The sequence below is a fragment of the Lissotriton vulgaris genome, chromosome 6 (genome assembly GCF_964263255.1).
Source record: "Lissotriton vulgaris chromosome 6, aLisVul1.2, whole genome shotgun sequence".
NCBI lineage: Eukaryota > Metazoa > Chordata > Amphibia > Caudata > Salamandridae > Lissotriton > Lissotriton vulgaris.
The window spans coordinates 26,968,055-26,989,931 of NC_141694.1; the positions used below are offsets into that span (position 1 = coordinate 26,968,055).

General features: G+C 45.7%; 1 protein-coding gene across 2 annotated transcripts in view; it reads right to left on the minus strand.

Annotated features, from left to right (window-relative positions):
* Positions 1 to 21,877, minus strand: part of LOC147706738 (uncharacterized) — a 101,561-nt gene that overhangs the window by 49,669 nt on the left and 30,015 nt on the right. The window contains exon 2 of one of the 2 annotated variants that reach the window (XR_015296589.1): positions 13,960 to 16,730. Coding sequence is in view for 1 of the 2 variants with exons in the window: in XM_086925878.1 (XP_086782004.1) it covers positions 14,456 to 16,387 (1,932 nt within the window). In the remaining variant the exon portion in view is untranslated. Of the gene's footprint in view, positions 1 to 12,497; positions 16,731 to 21,877 lie in introns of those variants that run through there. The other variant, XM_086925878.1, reaches the window with a different exon arrangement.

A 21,877-nucleotide genomic window follows, 5' to 3' on the forward strand; every position in this document is an offset into this window, starting at 1 on the left:
CTCTCTGTATACCAACGCTTTAGAGCAGGAGTTGGTGCCACACACTAGGGACCCGCCCTATGTTAACTCTCGTCCCATTGTATCCCTTCTGTACGCCGATGATGCGGTGCTTATGCCCGCAGTCAAATCGGGTTACAGAGGGCCCTTTCTTTTTATTCTTCTTTTATAGACAGGCTTGGTTTAAGACTAAACACCAAGAAAAGTTTTATTATGTCTTGTGGTTCAACTAAGAACGTTCAAAGGAAATTTTATGCAGGGGGGAGTGAAGTGGGAACCACTATTTCGTTTAACTATCTGGGCGTTCTTTTTGAGAGGACGGGGTCTTGGGCTCCAGCGGTTAAGGCAAAGAACATTTTATACATGAAGTCTATAGCAGCTCTCTTTAACTTCTCTAAAAAGCTGGGGAAAAGGCCTCTGGCAATTATGCTGAGAATTTATCGCGCACAATGCGTGAGTATAGCCATTTACGGGGCAGGAATTTGGGGCTTTCAAGATTGCACCCCAACCAAGCGTACCGAAAATGTCTTTTTGAGGTCTTTATTGAGCGTCCCAATTAGCGCATCTGTATTTAATTGCCATTCTGAGCTAGGAGTCACATACATCTCAGACATCATCAGGGCTCAGCTAATTCTCCTATGGCACAGAATTTGGACCACGTAGAACGCCACCCTAAATAGGGAAGTTATGAGGGATGCCATGAAGCTAGATAAGACTTGTAAAATCCCATGGCTAAAATATGTGGAAGATTTCATGAATGATATCGGCCACCCGGATTATTTTTCAACACCGGATTCCCAACAGGCGATCACACGCAAAGATTTTAAAGGGATCATTATGGCACACTTAGATGAAAATAGATTAGTCCTCGCCTTGAACAAACCAACTGTGATTAGTCACCAGCAGATCATAATTACATGCAGTATCCAACTTTATCTGCAACATGTATTGAGAAGATACGAAAGTTATTTGCTGACTAGATTCAGATTTGGAACACTTCATCACCTGGTCTCTTATCCAAATATAAACGATTGGTCCAGACATTTATGCCACTGTCCATGCGATAATGCATCGCAACAAAGCACGATTCATGTGGTACTATATTGTAAATATTATCACACAGAGAGACAAAGATGGTTAAAGCCATTACTAAAAAGGGGAGGATGGAGACAATGTCGCCCTGCCTTCATCTACCTGCAGATGTTGTATAGTTTTTTTTGTATCAGCTCTATGGCAGGGTTTTTAAAGAACGTGATGAAAAATAGGAAAGAAAATAATCATTGAATTTTGCAGACTGGGTGTTTGTTAGCTTGATCCATAAGATGAGAAGTAAAGTCTGAAAATGTTATTGTGATAAAGTAGACTGGTGTATATAGATGTATTTTAGAAGAACTGGTTTTATATGTAATGCTTTTATGATTTTTACTACCCAAAATCGAATAAAGCTCGTTTGATTGATTGACATGTGCAAGTTCACTCTTACACTTTTGAGTAACTGTATTACTCTTTGGCATACACCATTTGTGAGTGTAGAGTTACTCAAAAGTATAAACTTATGCAACTCTACTTTCTGAAGAAATGTAGAGGCAAATTTCTGAAGCAACATTATTACAGCCAAAAAGGATTCATAGTAAGTCCAACACCACACATGGCCAAATAGTGATACTACAACATCCTCCCACCGGAAATAATGGAGACTGGGACTTAAAATAGAAACCCTAGGAAATAACATTAAATTAAAATTATTGTTATTATAACATTTAAACATTGTAATAACATTTAATGTAAATGTTAACCTAACATGTTTTATTAAAATACAATTTCATGGCATTTCTTTACATCAATTTTAATAATTATTAATAGTAAAACAAGTTTTTTAAAACTTTTGTTGGGATATTGAATATTTACCAAAAGTTATTTAAGAATGCTGTAGCATTTTGTTCTGCATTTAAATACATATATAAAATGAATTTACATTAAAATTTTAAAGAAAAATATTTTGTACTATTTTTGTCAAGTTTAACAATTAATTTTACACTATAACCACAGGAATTTAAAACTGATGAAGAAGAGTGATTTACATGATGTTTTGCATGTGTGCATGAATGGTTCAAATTAATTTTACAATATAGTGATGTATCCAAACGAAAGGCTTATGCCTTAATAGGAGTTGCACTGTACTGGGGCAGGAATTACCACTATTACTATGTGGAAAGTCCGATCCAGTGCTTTGCAAGTTAAACACCATGGATTGTGAAATTGTTGCTTGGGACGGATGTTTCCTCTCTGTACTACCACACATAATTCCTAGCTCCATGGGGTTAAATACATACATTTACCATCTGCTTTTAGCTGGTGGTAAATGTAATCCGAGTCTGCTGGTTGGGGTGGATAGTAAAGGAGAGAGGTTGGGTTGTTAGAGGGGAGGGGGATGTTATTGCTGGCAGAAAAAAAGTACAAAAAAACAACAGGGATAGGGGCCTGGCTAAGCATACAACTAAAGCTTGGCACAATTTCATCATGCATAATTACTGCACATAATTACTGGGTCTGGTCCCCCCTCACCCAGACAACACCTCTGTGTTTAAAGTTCACTTCCTATTCCAGGTGCAGCTAACTCTGCCCCTCTCTTGTTTGTGAACCGACTTATGAACTTTTGTGCTAGTGTACAAGAACCATTTTGTGATTTAAAATTTAGTGTTGCATTTTGAGCAGTAGCATGTGAACAGTACACGTCACAGTTGTGGAGAGAGAGAATAACTCATCAATAACTAGATGGCCACCGGAGCAGGAGCCTGCTAAGAGCTCCTGGCGCTTGGGATCCCTCTAGAGGGGTTTATCCCTGTCAGCACCCTCTGCTCCGCGGAACCGAATTCGTAAGAGTAACAGGAGTAACCAGTAACTTTTATTTCCTCATACCTGTCCGGTGGAAGCCTGGAGCAGCCCGTCGCAGCCTGGGTTAGCTGGAGACATCACCTCTCCCAACGGACGTCTGCTGAACACGGGAACCGGATGCCCCGAGCCTCGATGCCCTGAGCCTGCGGAGAGTCGGCACTCTGATGCGTCGCTTTGAGGCTCCCCCAGCACGATTGTGATCACGCAAAGGGCTCCTGCCATCGTCGAGTCCTGTGCCCGGTTGTGGAGCGACCTGAAGCTGACCCCCTCCCCACCCCTGTATCGGAGCAGTGGATCTACCGATGGGCTCCGGCGCTGGTCAAGCCTCGAGCCTCTGGAGGATCGCTGCCCAGAAGCCCTGGACTTTGTAGTTGGTGACCAGCGCCGGATACTTAGCAATTAAAGAAGAACAGCATCAAAACCGGCGTGCGTTCCACCGAATCGCGCAATACCGAAAATGGCCGACGCAGTGGAACGCATAACTCCAACTCCGACTCTGAAGCCGGGAAACCACTATCTCGGATGCCCCCGCGAGGAGTTCTGACTACCGCCGTGTACGATCGCCTGCACCGGAGAGTGGCCCCCCTCCTTATTGTTTCAAGATTAACCCTGGTATGACTTCCGCTATCTCCCTTATCACTTAATAAAAATTCAATTCAGACCTTGGCAATGCAATTGAGGAACTGATTCTGCTGTCACAACTACCGCCGTGTACGATCGGCTGCACCGGAGAGTGGCCCCCCTCCCACCCGCTCCAAGGCGCAGGCTGCTGATTGCGGTGCCTGAACGTCTGGTATGACTTCTGTTAACTCCCTTATCACTTATTAAAAAATGTGATTCAGACCTCGGCAATGCAATTGAGGAACTGATTCTGCTGTCACAACTACCGCCGTGTACGATCGGCTGCACCGGAGAGTGGCCCCCCTCCCACCCGCTCCAAGGCGCAGGCTGCTGATTGCGGTGCCTGAACGTCTGGTATGACTTCCGTTAACTCCCTTATCACTTATTAAAAAATGTGATTCAGACCTCGGCAATGCAATTGAGGAACTGATTCTGCTGTCACGACTAACGCCGTGTACGATCGGCTGCACCGGAGAGTGGCCCCCCTCCCACCCGCTCCAAGGCGCAGGCTGCTGATTGCGGTGCCTGAACGTCAGCGGACCCCCCCTTCCCGCCCGCACCACAGCATAGGAGGTTGGAGGCAGAACCAGGAAGGACGCCGGTTGAGTGGAACCAGCTCCCGGAAGCACCGGGAAACGGATGGGAAGTTATAGAGGCGCTTGGGATCTGCTGATCTGGGCTCTGGGACCAAACAAGAGCTGAAGGACCGACATGAGCCGCCCCCACCCGGGAGCGGATATGTGTCATTGAGCCCCCCACCTCCCAGGGAAATACAGGTTTGGAACATCGATTGGAGGCATAAGGTATTTATCCCACTCCACCCGCCTGTGCACATTTTTTAGTCCACCTCCTTTGTACAAAATGGCTGGGGCCATTAAACTGCTCACATTCGCAAGCTACCTCCTTGAGCAACATGGGGCCATAAATCTGTAGAAATAAATCCGCGCTTGTACCTTTGATGTCCACGAGGCTCCACAGCTCTAACTCCCCCACTTTTCCTCACCAGCAAGCTATGAGCAATGCCTGCCTGAATAGAAAGTGAAATGGTCCTGCTCTGAGCCCAAAGTAACAACAACAGACAAAGGACCAATATTTCTATCTCCCCCATCGGTTCGGCCATCTTAGCTTGTCTATCTTGGGGAGACCATCATGGTCTAGTCATTTCTACCATCGACCTTAAAGACCTAAGACCTCTTAGACTCTCAGACTACTTCTTTTTAGCGGTTGCACAATTTACACAGCTGGACGTTTTTTCACGGCGGATTTAGATAGTCTGCTTCTTCACAGTGATATGTATTATTTTATTCCTGATTGTATCCAGCACACTTCACTTTTTCTGCACCAATTGCAATTGCTACTCATATATTAATGCCTCGTACAGTAGCATTATATTCTATATATTCCTAACTGTATCGTGCACGTCCCACTTTATCGTCACCGGTAATGCACCGTTTGCTACCTCATATATTTTTCTTTTGCTGCCCGCTAATGCCACTTGCTGTGCCATTTAATCTGTGTCATTTAATCTATGTGTGCAACTGTATTCCATCACTGTACCTTACATATTTTTGACTACTCACTATTGGCACCTTTGATTTAGATACTTGTATGGTCTGCACAGTTATTTTATTTTATCTTATTCAAGTTTTTTTCTCAGGGCTATATTTCATATGTTATACCTCATATATATTTCATATGTTATACCTCATATATTTTTCGTTGCCGTTCACTAATGTCACTTGTTGATTCATATAAGTTATGTGTGCAATGGTATTCTGTCACAGACTTCGTACCCTACGTATTTACATAGATATTATTACGGCTTGCTCAGGGTTTTATTCCAGTATTTGTCAGTATTATACTGCTACTTGTTCAGCACTTGTTTATAACCTACATCGAATTCACCCCTATTCCTAAATGTACTGTCGATTTTTTTTCTCACATAGTCTTGTCACTGATGTAACCTGCACTCACATTGTCCCTTCCCATATACACTGATTACTATCGCATATGTGTTAACTGCTCACATTATTCTGCTCCCTCATATCCTTAGTGCGCACCCTATACTTGTGCAACTCGCACCCATCTCAAGTGTTAATCTCGTATGCACCGAGTGCTACCTCAATTACCATGGCAACTCACTAGTGTCAGTTGTTCTTGCACGCACCAACTACTACCTCAAATACCTTGGCAGCTCACTAGTGTCTCTCCCAATTATCTCACTATTTTCGTCTGCGGCTGTACTCTGCGCATAGCATTACTGTGAACGCACTAGTATCACTTTAGGCCCTCGCAACTGTCTAGGACAGTGCACCCTCCCTCCTACACCTACCTAGACTGTTTAGGACAGTGCACCCTCCCTCCTACACCCTCCTTCCTACACCCTCCCTCCTACACCTACCTAGACTGTTTAGGACAGTGCACCCTCCCTCCTACACCCTCCTTCCTACACCCTCCCTCCTACACCTACCTAGACTGTCCTCCCATCATGGAACCCGTCGGCAAACACACATATAAAATCAACTACCCACCAGCACTCACTAAAAAAGCCGCTAAATGTTTTAAACACAACTTCCTGAGGTCCCACCCTGAAACTCCGTGTGCAGACACCTACTTCTCACCAGTCAATGGTTCACTGAACATTGATATTATCTTCCACACCACACGCAGAGCCCAATGGAGAAACACGTTCCGCACCTTACTCTCCGTCTCCACCTCCAGGAATTTCGCGCATGGCCTAAAACTTACCATCACTCCATCACAACTCTTCCCTGGCAGAACAACCATCACTATATACAATAACGGGATTATCCTAATTCAATCCACAGACAAGAACCTGGAACTACTAGACAACCTGTTCCCCACGTTCAAACAGCACCTCACCAGTCATCGGACCCCCACTCATAGCATCCGCAGGCCTATCACCCCTGAACTCACAGCCCCCAACCACAACCCTCCTAACCTAGCTCAACCACAAAACGGCACGCACCTTCCCTCCACCCCCGGCACCTTAGACATTCACCCACCTGATGTAGCTATCTCGCACTCCACATTTACAGACATAGATCCCTCACCCACACATTCCAGCGGTACCCCCTCCCCCCTCTACAACCTCACCCTGTCACCCTCCCATACCACACCCATTCCCGTCACCCCTGACACCGCAGCCTCAAACCACATTCATACTAACCCACCCCAACCCCAAAACAACATGCACCTCTCCTTTACTCCCGACACCACAGTCACTCACCCACCTACCGTATCTACCTTACTCCCGTCGAGCACAGACATAGATTACTTACCCTCTTACACCAACCACCTCACCCCTTCCCCCCACACACCAGCCCTCATCCCCTTTCCCACCCCTGATACCACAGCTCCCACCCAAAAAGACATGCACCACCCCTCTACTCCCGGCACCTTAGTCATTCTCCCACCTACCGTAGCTACCCCACATCCCTCAAGCACAGACATAGATCTCTCTCCCTCTTACAACAACCACCCCACCCCTTCAACCTACACACCAGCCCTCATCCCGTTCCTCTCACCCCTGATACCACAGCTCCCACCGCATCCCGCCTATCCTAGATCAACATCAGACCGACACACACAAAGGCAAACCCCACCCTTTATCCCCACCCATTCTCAGCCCCCACTTCCTCCCACTAACTAATCACACAGAACACGCCACCTCCATCAGCTCAACTCGACCCTCTCTAAATAGAACCATCTACAATCCCACTACCCCCCCAGTCTTACCCCCCATCACCCAACCTCCACCCCCTTCACCACTAATAAACGCCCATCCTCCACCATGCACTCTATGCCCACCACCAATACTCTCATCCACACCACCAACCTCTCCCCTATGTCATCCACGCCTGACCCTCCCATCCCCACCTCCAACACATGTCCCACAGTGGACCACATTACGGCCTCCCTCCTCCAACTCAAAGAAGACATGTAGAGCATCAAACAACAACTACTCTGTCTATCACACTCCAGCCACCCCCCACCCAACACCCTCCAACAGATCAAACAAGACATTCACATCATCAAACAATTACTCCGCACACACCCCAGACACCACTCACGTGTCTCCACTATCACCTCCCCTCCCAACTGGTCCTCCACCCGGGCGGTGAACTCTCGCACTCGACTCCCACCGCACTGGACCTCAATCCCTGTTCACAATCGTGAAAACCGCCCCCATCGCTCCTGCAACCCTCTTTCGGACCTAGACACAATCACCCTCCTCCGCTCCTATGACCCAGCTCCCCTTAGCAACACACCCGACACACTCACTGCCATACCTACGATTCACTCCAATCCCCTTAGACCCCCCACACTGAACAACAGAGTCGCTATCCATAGTAACCTGAGTAAAGTCCCCCTCGCCCTAGAGCACCCTTCCACCCTCGACACACCCCGTCTCAAATGCACTCTCCTAAACTGCAGATCAGCCGCTAGACACTCCGCCGCTATCGCCGATCTCATCCTAAAATTGGATCTGGACTTAATCATCATGACTGAAACATGGCTAACAGAATCTTCTACACCTATAATGGACATTCTGGTTCCCCCCAACTACCTCATCACTAGACTTGACAGGTCTGGCAATAAAAAAGGTGGCGGAATCGCATGTATATACAGGAGCAACCTCTCTGTCTTGAAAGTATCTTCACCTTCCCCGCCCTCCCCATCGTCCTGTGAATACATCAGCCTAGATATTATCAGTGAGGGCAAACCGATCTGCACTCTTCACGGCGTTTACCACCCACCCGGTGACAACCTCACCTTCTCCCAACAAATCATGGACATGATCTCAACCAACTCCGGGCGGCAACTCACACAAATATACCTTGGGGACTTCAACCTCCACTGGAATGATCATAATGATGCGGTGGTAAAAGGTCTGAAGAATTTCCTCAACGCCCTTGACCTTACACAAATTTGCAACAGTCCAACACACAAGAAAGGCTCTATCCTCGACCTTATCATCTCCAAAGAGGCCGCTATCCAACTCGAATCTATCCAACCCTGTGACTGGTCGGACCATCATATTATCACGTTCTTCATCAATGAAAAAGTTAAATTTAACCCTATTCAATCCGCCAGGCCCAAAGTCTGGAAAAGAGACATGAAAAAACTAAACTCAAACTCTCTGCCCTCCAACAGCTACAACTTACTACTTCCTCCGGCTGCCGTTAAGGACGTCCAATCCTTGACTGATCACTATCTTAACAATATGACCGCAATAATTAATGAAGTCGCGCCCTTGCAGCTAAAAAAAAGCCACCACAAAAATCTCCAATCCCTGGTATGACGGGAGTCTCAATGACGATAGACGTGCCATGAGATTGGCAGAGCGCTCCTGGAGATCAGCTCCCTCTGCACTGAACCTAAAAAACCTGAAGAAAAAGAGAAATGCCTACTTCAGGAAAATAAAACGATCAAAATCAGACTTCTTCAGCCGTCAGCTCGACCAAGCCAAAAACCGTCCGAGAAAGCTGTTTGAGCTTATCCGATCACAAACCAAAGAACAACCCCAACCTCTCAACACTATGTGCAAAGCCCCTTCCTGCGAAGACTTCGCCTCTTTCTTTAACCAAAAAACGGACAACATAAAGAATGATCTCCTCATGGACGCAAGCCTCTATCCCAAACTCCACTGCATAACACCCACTAAACCAAAAAACAATGCAATCTGGTCAACCTTTGTCACCTACACGGAAGAAGAAATTGGCAAACTGCTCAGCACTCTGAAACCATCCAATCACCTCACGGACCCCCTTCCTGCTAACGCTGTAAAAGTCCTTACCCCGTCGCTCCTTCCACTCTGGACCAAAATCATTAACAGCTCACTTCAACAAGGGTTCATTCCCGACTCCCTCAAAGTTGGACAAGTAACACCTTTGCTAAAGAAACCTACAGCCGACCTTTCTGACCTAAACAACTACCGTCCCATTACCAACATTCCGACTCTTGCCAAACTGCTGGAAAAATGCGCACAAATACAATTGACTAAACATATTAATCAATTTGATCTCCTCAACTCTCATCAATCAGGCTTCCGAGCCAATCACAGTACGGAAACTGCCATGATTCACATAATCGACGATGCCCTCCAAATCCTAGATCATAACGATACCTGCCTCCTCATCCTTCTTGATCTCTCCTCCGCATTTGACACCGTCAAACATGAGAACCTACTCGAACTATTAAACACAAGAATGGGCCTATCTGGAACTGTGCTCAAATGGTTCACTTCTTTTCTGCATAACAGGTCGCAGAAATTCAAGAGCAACAACTTGATGTCCGCACCAAGACCTGTATCGCTAGGCGTACCACAAGGATCCTCCCTATCCCCAACTTTGTTCAACCTAGTTATGGAACCTCTCACCACCTTGCTGCAAGAATCCAATGTACATTTCCACATGTATGCTGATGACACCCAACTCTATCTCAAACTACAATCACCCAAAGACATCACGCTCTTGAACTCAACGATCAGAAGCACCCAATCTTGGTTGGCCGCTAATCATCTCAAACTCAATGCCCTTAAAACAGAGTTCCTCCTGATCGCACCTCCCGCGAAGATCACTACCGCGCAAATGTGGCTTAAAGACCTAACGGCACTCAATGTTCAACCCACCATCGTGGACTCAGCAAAATCTTTGGGCATAACACTTGACACTAATCTCAGCATGCAGGAACACATCAACAAAGCAACTAAGGGAGCAAACTACCAAATCAACACCCTCGGGAAACTTAAACCTTTCCTTCCAGCCAAAGACTTCCAAACTGCGGTACAATCACTAGTCATACCTCGAATAGAATACGGCAGCACCGCCCTCCGCGGTCTCCCCCTAGCTACTACGGCACCCATAAGAGCCTCTCTAAACGCCGCAGCGAGACTTATCACTGGATCAAAAAAACACTCACACATTTCCCCTGACTTCAAATCACTGAACTGGCTGCCGTTTGAAGCCTGAATACACCTGAAAATCGCTTGTTTGACCCACAAGGCTGTACACCTGAGCTCACCTAGATACCTCGCTCAGAAGCTGACGATTTCTGGAGGCTCCAGGAACACTAGAGGCACAAACAATCTTTTGCTAAAGCCTAAAAGATTCCGCAAGGAAAAAACCTATAAACGCTCTTTCTCAGGAATGGCCCCCAGGATTTGGAACTCGCTCCCCCCTGAAACCAGGCTCATCACCTCTACTATACTTTTCAAGAGAGAAGTAAAAGCAATCCTCATGGCTAAATACACTTGAACGACTATTGGGGAAAAACTACAAAGACTCGATACTCATCTGTACTACTTGTTCGAACCCTTGTATTTTATGTTAACTTTGAAATTGATTTACTTGATTGTTTTATGATATCACTTCGATGTACTGCTAACATGATTGATGTATCTGCGTATACATGCTCCCCTCCTCTGTAAAGCGCTCTGATATCTGCGAAGATCTTGTTCGCGCTATATAAAACTTTCAAAATAAATAAATAAATAAAGAGAAATGTTGCATAATAAGTCAGAATTGAGGACAAGGAACTATCTAGTGAACTTTCATACCTTAAACAGAAAACTGATACAAGGCTTCCCGTAAATTGGACATAACCCCTACTGCACAACATCATATGCTTTTTATGTACAGATTTCATTTGACATTGATCTGATGGTGTGTGTTCAAACCTTATATGAGGGTTTCTGCCTGTTTACATTTCCCAAGTGTGTTTAGTGCTTTATTATCAACATAACACCACGCAAAGACAGATACAAAATGTACTCCTGATTCTCTGCTGCTAATCCTTTAACTAATCTGCTGCTATCCCCTGGCTAGTCGGGGTGACCTTCAATCACCAGTCAGTAGAAGGCAGAAATGCAGGTGGGAGAGGTAATAAAGAGTGGCCAGGAGGTCAATGGAAAATTATGTTTTCATCAGCTCTCATAAATTCTGTCTCTCTTTCTCTACAGGTGCTTTGTACCTTAATTTAGCAATTGTCTTTGACACCGATCCTCTTTTGTTCCCATACTAAAAATTTGTCTTGCCACAGTCAGTGGTGGACTGATGGTGGCAAGTCCATGCTGTCCCTCGAAGAGACAAAAAAGTATTGCAAGGTCCTGATCATGTCAAATCCACAATTAAAGGCTGCATGGCTTTAGGGAACTTTCCGTTTCTGCTTTAGAAAATACATGTTAGGCTCTATAGAGAAAGGTTCAACTGGCACTAAAGAAGAAACATACATTCATGTATGGGAGAAAAGACCAGGTACAAACCAATTTGGGCGTCGTCCTGGGAATACACAGAGGCAGATCCACACGCTCACTATGAGGATTAAACAAACTCCCAAGTGGTGGTCCTTGCTTTACCGGCCTTAACAAACCAGTTGGCTATTTTACTAAATCAATCAGAATGATGTAGCACAGACTGTAAAATAACTCTGACTTTCAAATAAACCCTTAATATCTTCCTGAGCCATTGCTATTGTTCAGTGAGTCGTAGTCAGAAGGCCATGGGGACTGTTGCATAGATACTGCTTCCTTTACCACACAGATAAAAGGATTTCTCATTAAGTCTATTGGCACAGTGTAACTAGTAGAGCTGTAAAAGCATGATAACATTTAATTTACACAGGAACAGAATATTAGAAATATTCAGAGCAGCCAATTGTCATTTTCACGTGTGCCTCCTTCAATCTGTCCTAGATTGTCAGCTTACACCACAGTGTATGCTTGCTTTTCAAATTCACAATTAGAATGGGAAAAGTTATGCCCCAGAATGCAATTTGATATTGGTTAATAAGTCAGGACTGGTTAAAAGTGGTACAATGAAATGAGGCCATATGACAGGTTAAAAGAAATCCCCATATTGTGAATTTGTCTCGTAAAAACTAAACAAATGCTGAATGGACTACCATGTCAATTCTTTGTCTGACATTTTTGGGGGGAAAAGCAAAATCTTAACTCAATGTAATGAAATAAGACAATGCTTTTATTGATACAATGTCATCATAAAGGCAAAAAATAGACAAACACACTTGTAATAAAAATACCTAAAAGCAGTGATAAACTTCTACAAATATCAGTTAAAAATATGAACTACTCAAAAGACAATTGAATATAAAAGTTATATATTTTGCGCTCACCTTAAAAAGAAAAAAAAGAAACTTACAACAAAACTGTAAGCCTGGCCGGTTCTCTTTTGCTGCAAAAGAACACAAATCAGAAAGGAAACCCCAAAATATTTCTGAAAGACTCGAAACCCCTGACTCGCTGGCCGAATCTCCAAAAGAGATTTAGGCGCTAACTCTATAAACCACATTTCTTGGTTTTATGTTTCTAAAATCCAATATTCAAAACTTAGATTGTGTAATTATATTCTTTAGCATTGTGTAATCTATTACTTTGTACTGAACGCCTGACAAACAGAGTAGTGATATGTTGCTTCCTATGTGTTAATCTTTAGAATTTATGTCATAAAAACTTAATGGCAGGAAAGGGTAACAAGGCACTTTTGAAATGTTGAGCCCACATTTCAAATAGCAGCTTCTAGCAAGAATTTGTAATTTGTAAACTCCTTGGAATGAAAGTCTGAATTCTCCAGGGACTAGTCTTGTTGTACTCATAATTCTGGTTATATTTGCTTAGTTCCACTATACAATAATCTCAATTAGCATTTCATTGCATTACATCACCCTGTGTTTTTCTGAATGGAGAGCACGTAGAGGACTGGAAGTTCTATAATCATACTGTAACAAACAACAAAGTGAAGGAAGGATTGTTTTAATTAATATCAGACACAAGAGTCAGCTCAGGGTAGCATTCTAACCCAGTTTTTCGCCCACTGAGCTGCTCTAGACTGTGTTCCTTGCTCCTGTCTAGAGTGGCCTAGTAGGTAAAAAAGAAATGAAATGGAATGCGGTTTGAATAATGACCAGTAGTGGAAATCTGTTCTGGTTGCCACCCATATTTTATTTGTTTTAGAACCTTAGTCCCTGTGAGATTCATTTGTATCTCTAACTCCAGTTTTCTGGCCAGCAGCTTTTATTGGCTAAGATTGGGTGCCCATTGTGATTATTAATTCTTGCTTTTCTGTAATTATTGCTAGGTCATGATCCTAAATGCCCAATTGTTACTGAAGCATTATAATACTTACATATTCTCTAAATGGGTGACACAAAATGTGGCATGTCTGTTTGTATAATAGTATTCTGCCATAAGTACCTAGCTTTCAGACACCAGGTTTTTTCTACTTTCTAAGGAAAAACCTGTATTTGATTTACATATTTTCTCTCTATTTGTATGCAAGCCTCTGTACTGGGCTGCAATTATATGTCTATGTATACGTATTTTAGTTTTTCACTACATAGTTCTAATGTGTATGTTTCTGGTCAACATGGGATTGCTTTAAAAGATCTTGATATTTTTACACTTACCAGTTGTCATTTATTTTCTGAAGCTCCACATTTAAATTTTTGCTTTTGTTGCTTCTGTTGCCAAATTTTCTTGGATTTAAGGCCTTTTTATTAAGAGTTCCATTTTGAAGAACACCTGTGCAGATTGGTCTCTTGATGCTGTCAGTAGACCTATTACTGTTGTCGATTTTAAATAGGCCCATGATTCCTCCTGCGATACATAATCTCCATATGTATCTTTAAAAAGAATTAAAATGATGCTCATATGTGTGGTTACTAGTTTTATATCCAACTGGTTTATTTATCTGTATGTGCAATATCAATTCGAAGGTACATGCTAGAACAGGAACGGAAAATTCATTCATAGTATTTTGTTACCTGCAATTACAAAAAACTTCTGTATGAATTGCATTCTTCCGTAGTTTTTCTTTTCTGCAGTTGACGTCCTTTATTGTCAGTTACACATTCATTATGAACCACAGTCCATTAACCAAAGTAGCATTAACTCTCCTTTAGATCAGAATGCCTGGTCATATTCAGTATATTTCAATGGTCTTTCAATACTGTGTGATCTGAGATGTTTCTCTAGCCATTTTTTCCCCTTGAAGACCTTGGCACATTCCTTACATGTGTAGGAACTTTCCCTAGAGTGGGTAGCTTGATGGTACTGTAGGCTTGGCTTAAATTTGAATGCCTTTACACATTCCGTACATTTATACGGTCTTTCACCAGTGTGAGTTCTCTTGTGTGCGATTAGCGCATGTTTCGTCGGGAAAGGCTTGTCACATTCAGAACATGTATGCTGTTTTTCACCAGTGTGGGTTCTTTGATGCAGATTTAACTGTCCTTTGCTTACGAAAGCTTTGACACATTCAGTACATGTATACGGCCTTTCCCCAGAGTGGATTCTCTGATGCAGCATTAGCCTGTCTTTTGCTTTGAACGCCTTCTCACATTCATCGCATTTATAAGGCCTTTCAACGGAATGGGATGTAAGATGTACCATTAGTTGTCCCTTTGTCACAAAATCATTGCCACATTCATTACATTTGTATGGTTTTTCCCCAACGTGAATTTTCTGGTGTTGCGTTAGCTGTCCTTTTATTTTGAAAGCTTTGCCACATTCAATACATTTATAGGGCCTTTGATCAGAGTGAGTTCTATTATGCGTTATCAGTGCACTTTTTGATATAAAAGATTTCTCACATTCAGTACAATTGTATGGTTTTTCGCCAGTGTGGGTTCTCTGATGAAGTAACAACTCACCTTTTGTTTTGAAAACCTTAGAGCACACCACACATTTATGTGGCTTTTCCCCAGTGTGGTTTTTGTGATGCAGTATTAGCTGTGCCTTCGATTTAAAAGCCTTATCACATTTGACACATTTATGTGGTTTTTCACCAGTGTGAATTCTCTCATGTAGCATCAGTACTCGTTTTGTCTTGAAAGCCTTATTGCATTCAGTACATTCATAAGGCCTTTCCATGGAGTGGGTCACACGATGTATTATTAGGTGCTGGTTTGACCGAAAAGCCTTGTCACATTCAGTACATTTATAAGGTTTTTCTTGAGTGTGGGTTCTCTGGTGTAGCATTAGACATTGTTTTATCTTGAAAGCCTTGTCACATTCTATACATTTAAAGGGTCTTTCTTCAAAGTGGAGTCTCTGATGTACCATCACTTCTCCACTTGTCCTAAAATCCCTGCCACATTCACTGCAATTATATGGTTTTTCCCCACTGTGGATTCTATGATGTACCATTAGATTTCTTTTAGTCCTGAATGCCTTGTCACATTCTGTACATTTATGAGGTTTTTCATCAGTATGGATTCTCTGATGTAGCAGTAGAACTTGCTTGGTCTTGAAAGCCTTTTCACATTCACCACATTTATATGGTCTGTCTTCAAAGTGGATACTCTCATGTAGCATAAGCTCCTTTGTTGTTTTAAAAGTTTTGTCGCATTGTGTGCATTTATATGGTTTTTCAACAGTGTGGATTCGCTGATGTGCCCGTAGCGCTGATTTATGTGAGAAAGCTTTGCCACATTCAGCGCATTCAAATGGTCTTTCTGCAGAGTGAGTACTTTGATGCCGTGTTAGATTTATTTTTGTTTTAAAGAACTGGTCGCATTTGGTACAAATATATGGTTTTTCATCTGTGTGAGTTCTCTGATGCACTATTAGATGAGTCCTTGTTCTAAATGCCTTGGCACATTCAGTGCATGTGTGTGGTCTCATCCCAGAGTGGATTCGCTGATGTACCACTAAGACAGCTTTTGATTTGAATGCCTTTTTACATCTGGTACATGTGTATGGTTTTTCCTCAGTGTGCGTTATACGATGCTGCTTTAAATTCCCCTTTGTCCTAAAGGCCTTTTCACATCCGGTACATTTATATGGTTGCTCATCAGTGCAAGTTCGCTGATCTACTATTAGATGTTGCTCCATGTTTTAAAGATTAATCACACTCATTACATTTATTATGCCGCACTAAATGTCACTATGAAGAAAAACATTGCACATTAAATTCCGCAAATTCTATCGATTACATGCACCTTTACCTGTTCCAACAGATATATACAACTAAAGGATGCTGGGCACATTTATAATGTGTGTATGTTTTCTTTAAGTCAAAAACAAATTCACAGGTACATAGGAAGAATTTTTCCTTGGAATATTGCTGCCATAGGAAGATGTTCCTCTGGACAGTACTGCCACCGGTCTTTTGTTTAATGACAAAAGGCTTTAAAAAAGTAAATAATCTTTTCCTTTCTTGCAGAAGGCCAGGCACCTGTTAGATTGGGAAAAAAAGATTTAATGAGAACAAAATACATAAGCGTTAACTGTAATAATCATGCATTAACTGTAAAAATCTACACGAAAACTCAAACAGTTACGGACTACATGTACGAGTCAGCTTCGTGCAACCTGGAAAAGGTTGCAAAGATATGAAGGACACAGTGGCAATAAGACATTCACTATGCCTAAACATTGTTCAACAAAGATCCAATCTATATGTGATCGATTAGCCTTGCCTACACAAAACACCTGGAATAATCTTCCTCATTAAGGGAAGAGATTGGAAATCATTGCCACAGAAAAATGGAAGCCATATCCACTTCTGATGCAGCCCAAACTTGTACCGGTTTCCCCTTGGTATTCTTTTCTTCTTCTTAGAGAGACAGTGTGATTGAGGAGTACAGGAATTATTATTGTCATCAATTTGCGTATCATCAGACCTTTTAAGAAGCATATTGGTAGTGAAAATAAGATAATGGGGCTGTAAATTTTGTCTCTTCAGAGATCAGGTGCAGCTCCTGCTCAAAGACATGATCTGGCAAGATCTTAAATATTGGAATATTCTTGAATAGAGCCGCTCGAGCACTAGATCAAATTAATTTAGAGAAACCAAGTCTGGTATTTGCCCCATAAAGCTAGTGTGCAATGCTCCCCTTGCATTGTGGAAACATTAACATGGCGGTTGTTTCAAGCAGGGGTCTAAACTGTGGTCAAACCATCACCATGGGGCAGAACAGGACAGTTAATCTCCATTCTCTGCAACTGTTCCCCATCTCACTTCCCACTGCCACCCACGTCCACCGCTTTTAAAAAAACTATTTGGGGGGAGGACCATGCAACAAACTGCTGCAGGCCCCTTTGCTATTTTTTTAAAGGACTTTGGGCTCCATTACGATGGCGGACCGACAAAGTCCGTCCGCCACCGTAACGGAATGCGGGACCGTCCGCACGGGGTGCGGCGGTCCTGCACCTGAAATTAGGATGCCACCGCCATTGTGGCGCTGGCAACCCCTATTCCCAGCATTGTGGTGGGCGGTGCTCACAGCACCGACCCCACAATGCTAATGCAAGTCATGCATTGGCATGCACAAGGTGACAGGCACTGCGCTGTGCATGCCTTTTTGTCCATGCCAATGCAGGGGGGTACCATTGGTACCCCCATGTGCACCCCCAACTTTCTGGGGGCCCTCTACGGGCCCCTAAAGGCAAAGACCATATGCCTTTCGCCATGGAAAGGCTGATCTGAGCAGTAATCATAATATGGATGGCGGTGTCTTGCAGTTACCGCCACCATATTAACCATGTTTTCCGCCGGTCGACTCGTCGACCGGAGGAAAAGCGGCAGACGGTCTTTCCGTCCGCCGCGGACTCCCCAGCCATCCTAATATGGCGGGGGTCTTTGAAGTGTGGATGGCAGGCGGATTGCCCCCGCCGGGCTCGCGTTGACTACTGCCGGCCAGGCGGGGCGATCCACCCGCCATCCTAATGGGCCCCTTCATTTTTAGGGCTCGCCTGCTGATGCGCTTCTGCGCATCGCTGGCGAAGCTCTATTACGGCTTATCCAGTGTTGATCCACCACTGGCGATTCCACTGGCGATTTCTTCAAGTGCATGTGCTTTTTAGGTCATTGCGCAAGCGCAAGCCCTAAAAAGCGCATGCACAATGCCACCAGCCCCCTGCCTGCCTGCCTCGCATTACCAGATCAAAGGCAGCCCAGCCCCCCTCCCACAAGCTTCTCAGCGTGTGCTCTGCCTCAGGCCTGCATTTCTCCTCCCCTCGGGCAAACAGATAGCCGCAATAACACCCTCCCTGCTCAGCTTTTTTTTCTCAATTTCTCCCCGTCTACACTTCCCATTAGGAGCCCTTCCTCCCCCCAGATAATCTATCTCCATAAGAGATAAGCAGCTCTTCCACCATCTCAAACCCGTATTAGTGCTCCTCACTATGCATGTTTTTACTTAGAAAATCAGCACAATGCAGCAGTGTGACATCAAGCCAGGTTCATCGACATCACTGCAAAAGTAAAGTTTTTATTCCCCATTTCCTCTTCAAGAAAGTGACTGCGCATCAGCCTCTACGGATCAGAAAGCGGAGCCCCTCCACTGACCGGGCTGCGAGTCAAATGGCCATGTTTCACAAATTATGGTTTTCGTGGTCTTATTCTGGAGTAGCCCTGTTGGCAAGAGAGGAAAGAGCAAGGCTCTGACAGTCAGTCCTCCTCTGCTTCATAGTATGCCGCGCCACTATAGTAAGTTCAACAAGGGATATTATTTGACAGAAAGAGGCAACCTGCATCTATTCACGGAAATACATTGAGCAGTCTACATTTTTATTTTTTAAAGCTACATACAATGCACCATAACTATTCTAGGTCTACAAATGGAAATACATAACAAGCAATATTTTTATTTATTTTTTAAGAGGTGCATACTTAAAAAAATGATTACAAAAATTAAACATCAACTAGTAATTAAAAAACCTAGCAATTAAGATATGCCACGTCAAATAATAACTTTTGTCGCCAATTAATTATCAGTGTCTGGAATGGATATGGTCACACCCTCACTCACCCTCAACCCCTCACCCTCACTCACCCTCAACCCCTCACCCACACCCTCACTCACCCTCAACACCTCACCCTCAACCCCTCCCTCACGCTCACCCACCCTCACCCTCACTCACCCTCAACACCTCACCCTCAACCCCTCACCCTCACTCACCCTCAACCCCTCACCCTCAACCCCTCACCCTCACTCACCCTCAACTCCTCACCCTCAACACCTCACTCACCCCCACGCTCACCCTCACGCTCACCCACCCTCACCCTCAACACCTCACCCACCCTCAACCCCTCACCCTCACTCACCCTCAACCCCTCACCCTCAACCCCTCACCCTCAACCCCTCACTCACCCTCACTCTCACTCATCCTCTATCACCCTCAACCCCTCACCCTCAACCTCTCACCCTCAACCTCTCACCCTCACTCACCCTCAACCCCTCACCCTCACTCACCCTCAACCCCTCACCCTCACTCACCCTCAACCCCTCACCCTCACTCACCCTCAGCCCCTCACCCTCAACCCCTCACCCTCACTCACCCTCACCCTCACTCACCCTCAACCCCTCACCCTCACTCACCCTCACTCACCCACCCTCACTCACCCTCAACACCTCACCCTCACCCTCACTCACCCTCACTCACCCTCAACACCTCACCCTCACTCACCCTCAACCCCTCACCCACCCTCACTCACCCTCACTCACCCTCAACCCCTCACCCTCAACCCCTCACCCACACCCTCACTCACCCTCAACACCTCACCCTCAACCCCTCCCTCACGCTCACCCACCCTCACCCTCACTCACCCTCAACACCTCACCCTCACTCACCCTCAACCCCTCACCCTCACTCACCCTCAACCCCTCACCCTCAAACCCTCACCCACACCCTCACTCACCCTCAACACCTCACCCTCAACCCCTCCCTCACGCTCACCCACCCTCACCCTCACTCACCCTCAACACCTCACCCTCACCCACCCTCACCCTCACTCACCCTCAACACCTCACCCTCACTCACCCTCAACCCCTCACCCTCAACCCCTCACCCTCACTCACCCTCAACCCCTCACCCACACCCTCACTCACCCTCAACACCTCACCCACACCCTCACTCACCCTCAACACCTCACCCTCAACCCCTCCCTCACGCTCACCCACCCTCACTCACCCTCAACACCTCACCCTCACTCACCCTCAACCCCTCACCCTCAACCCCTCACCCTCACCCTCACTCACCCTCAACCCCTCACCCTCACTCACCCTCAACTCCTCACCCTCAACACCTCACTCACCCTCACGCTCACCCTCACCCTCACGCTCACCCACCCTCACCCTCACCACCTCACCCTCACTCACCCTCAACCCCTCACCCTCACTCACCCTCAACCCCTCACTCACCCTCACTCTCACTCATCCTCTATCACCCTCAACCCCTCACCCTCACTCACCCTCAACCTCTCACCCTCACTCACCCTCAACCCCTCACCCTCACTCACCCTCAACCCCTCACCCTCACTCACCCTCAGCCCCTCACCCTCAACCCTCACCCTCACCCTCACCCTCACCCTCACCACCCTCAACCCCTCACCCACCCTCACTCACCCTCAACACCTCACCCTCACCCTCACTCACCCTCAACCCCTCACCCTCACTCACCCTCAACTCCTCACCCTCAACACCTCACTCACCCCCCGCTCACCCTCACGCTCACCCACCCTCACCCTCAACACCTCACCCTCACTCACCCTCAACCCCTCACCCTCACTCACCCTCAACCCCTCACCCTCAACCCCTCACTCACCCTCACTCTCACTCATCCTCTATCACCCTCAACCCCTCACCCTCAACCTCTCACCCTCAACCCCTCACCCTCACTCACCCTCAACCCCTCACCCTCACTCACCCTCAGCCCCTCACCCTCAATCACCCTCACCCTCACCCTCACTCACCCTCAACCCCTCACCCTCACTCACCCTCACCCTCACTCACCCACCCTCACTCACCCTCAACACCTCACCCTCACCCTCACTCACCCTCAACACCTCACTCACCCTCACTCACCCTCAACCCCTCACCCTCAACCCCTCACCCTCAACCCCTCACCCACACCCTCACTCACCCTCAACACCTCACCCTCAACCCCTCCCTCACGCTCACCCCCCCTCACCCTCACTCACCCTCAACACCTCACCCTCACTCACCCTCAACCCCTCACCCTCACTCACCCTCAACCCCTCACCCTCACTCACCCTCAACCCCTCACCCTCACTCACCCTCAACTCCTCACCCTCAACACCTCACTCACCCTCACGCTCACCCTCACGCTCACCCACCCTCACCACCTCACCCTCACTCACCCTCAACCCCTCACCCTCAACCCCTCACCCTCAACCCTCACTCACCCTCACTCTCACTCATCCTCTATCACCCTCAACCCCTCACCCTCAACCTCTCACCCTCACTCACCCTCAACCCCTCACCCTCACTCACCCTCACTCACCCTCAACCCCTCACCCTCACTCACCCTCAGCCCCTCACCCTCAACCCCTCACGCTCACTCACCCTCACCCTCACT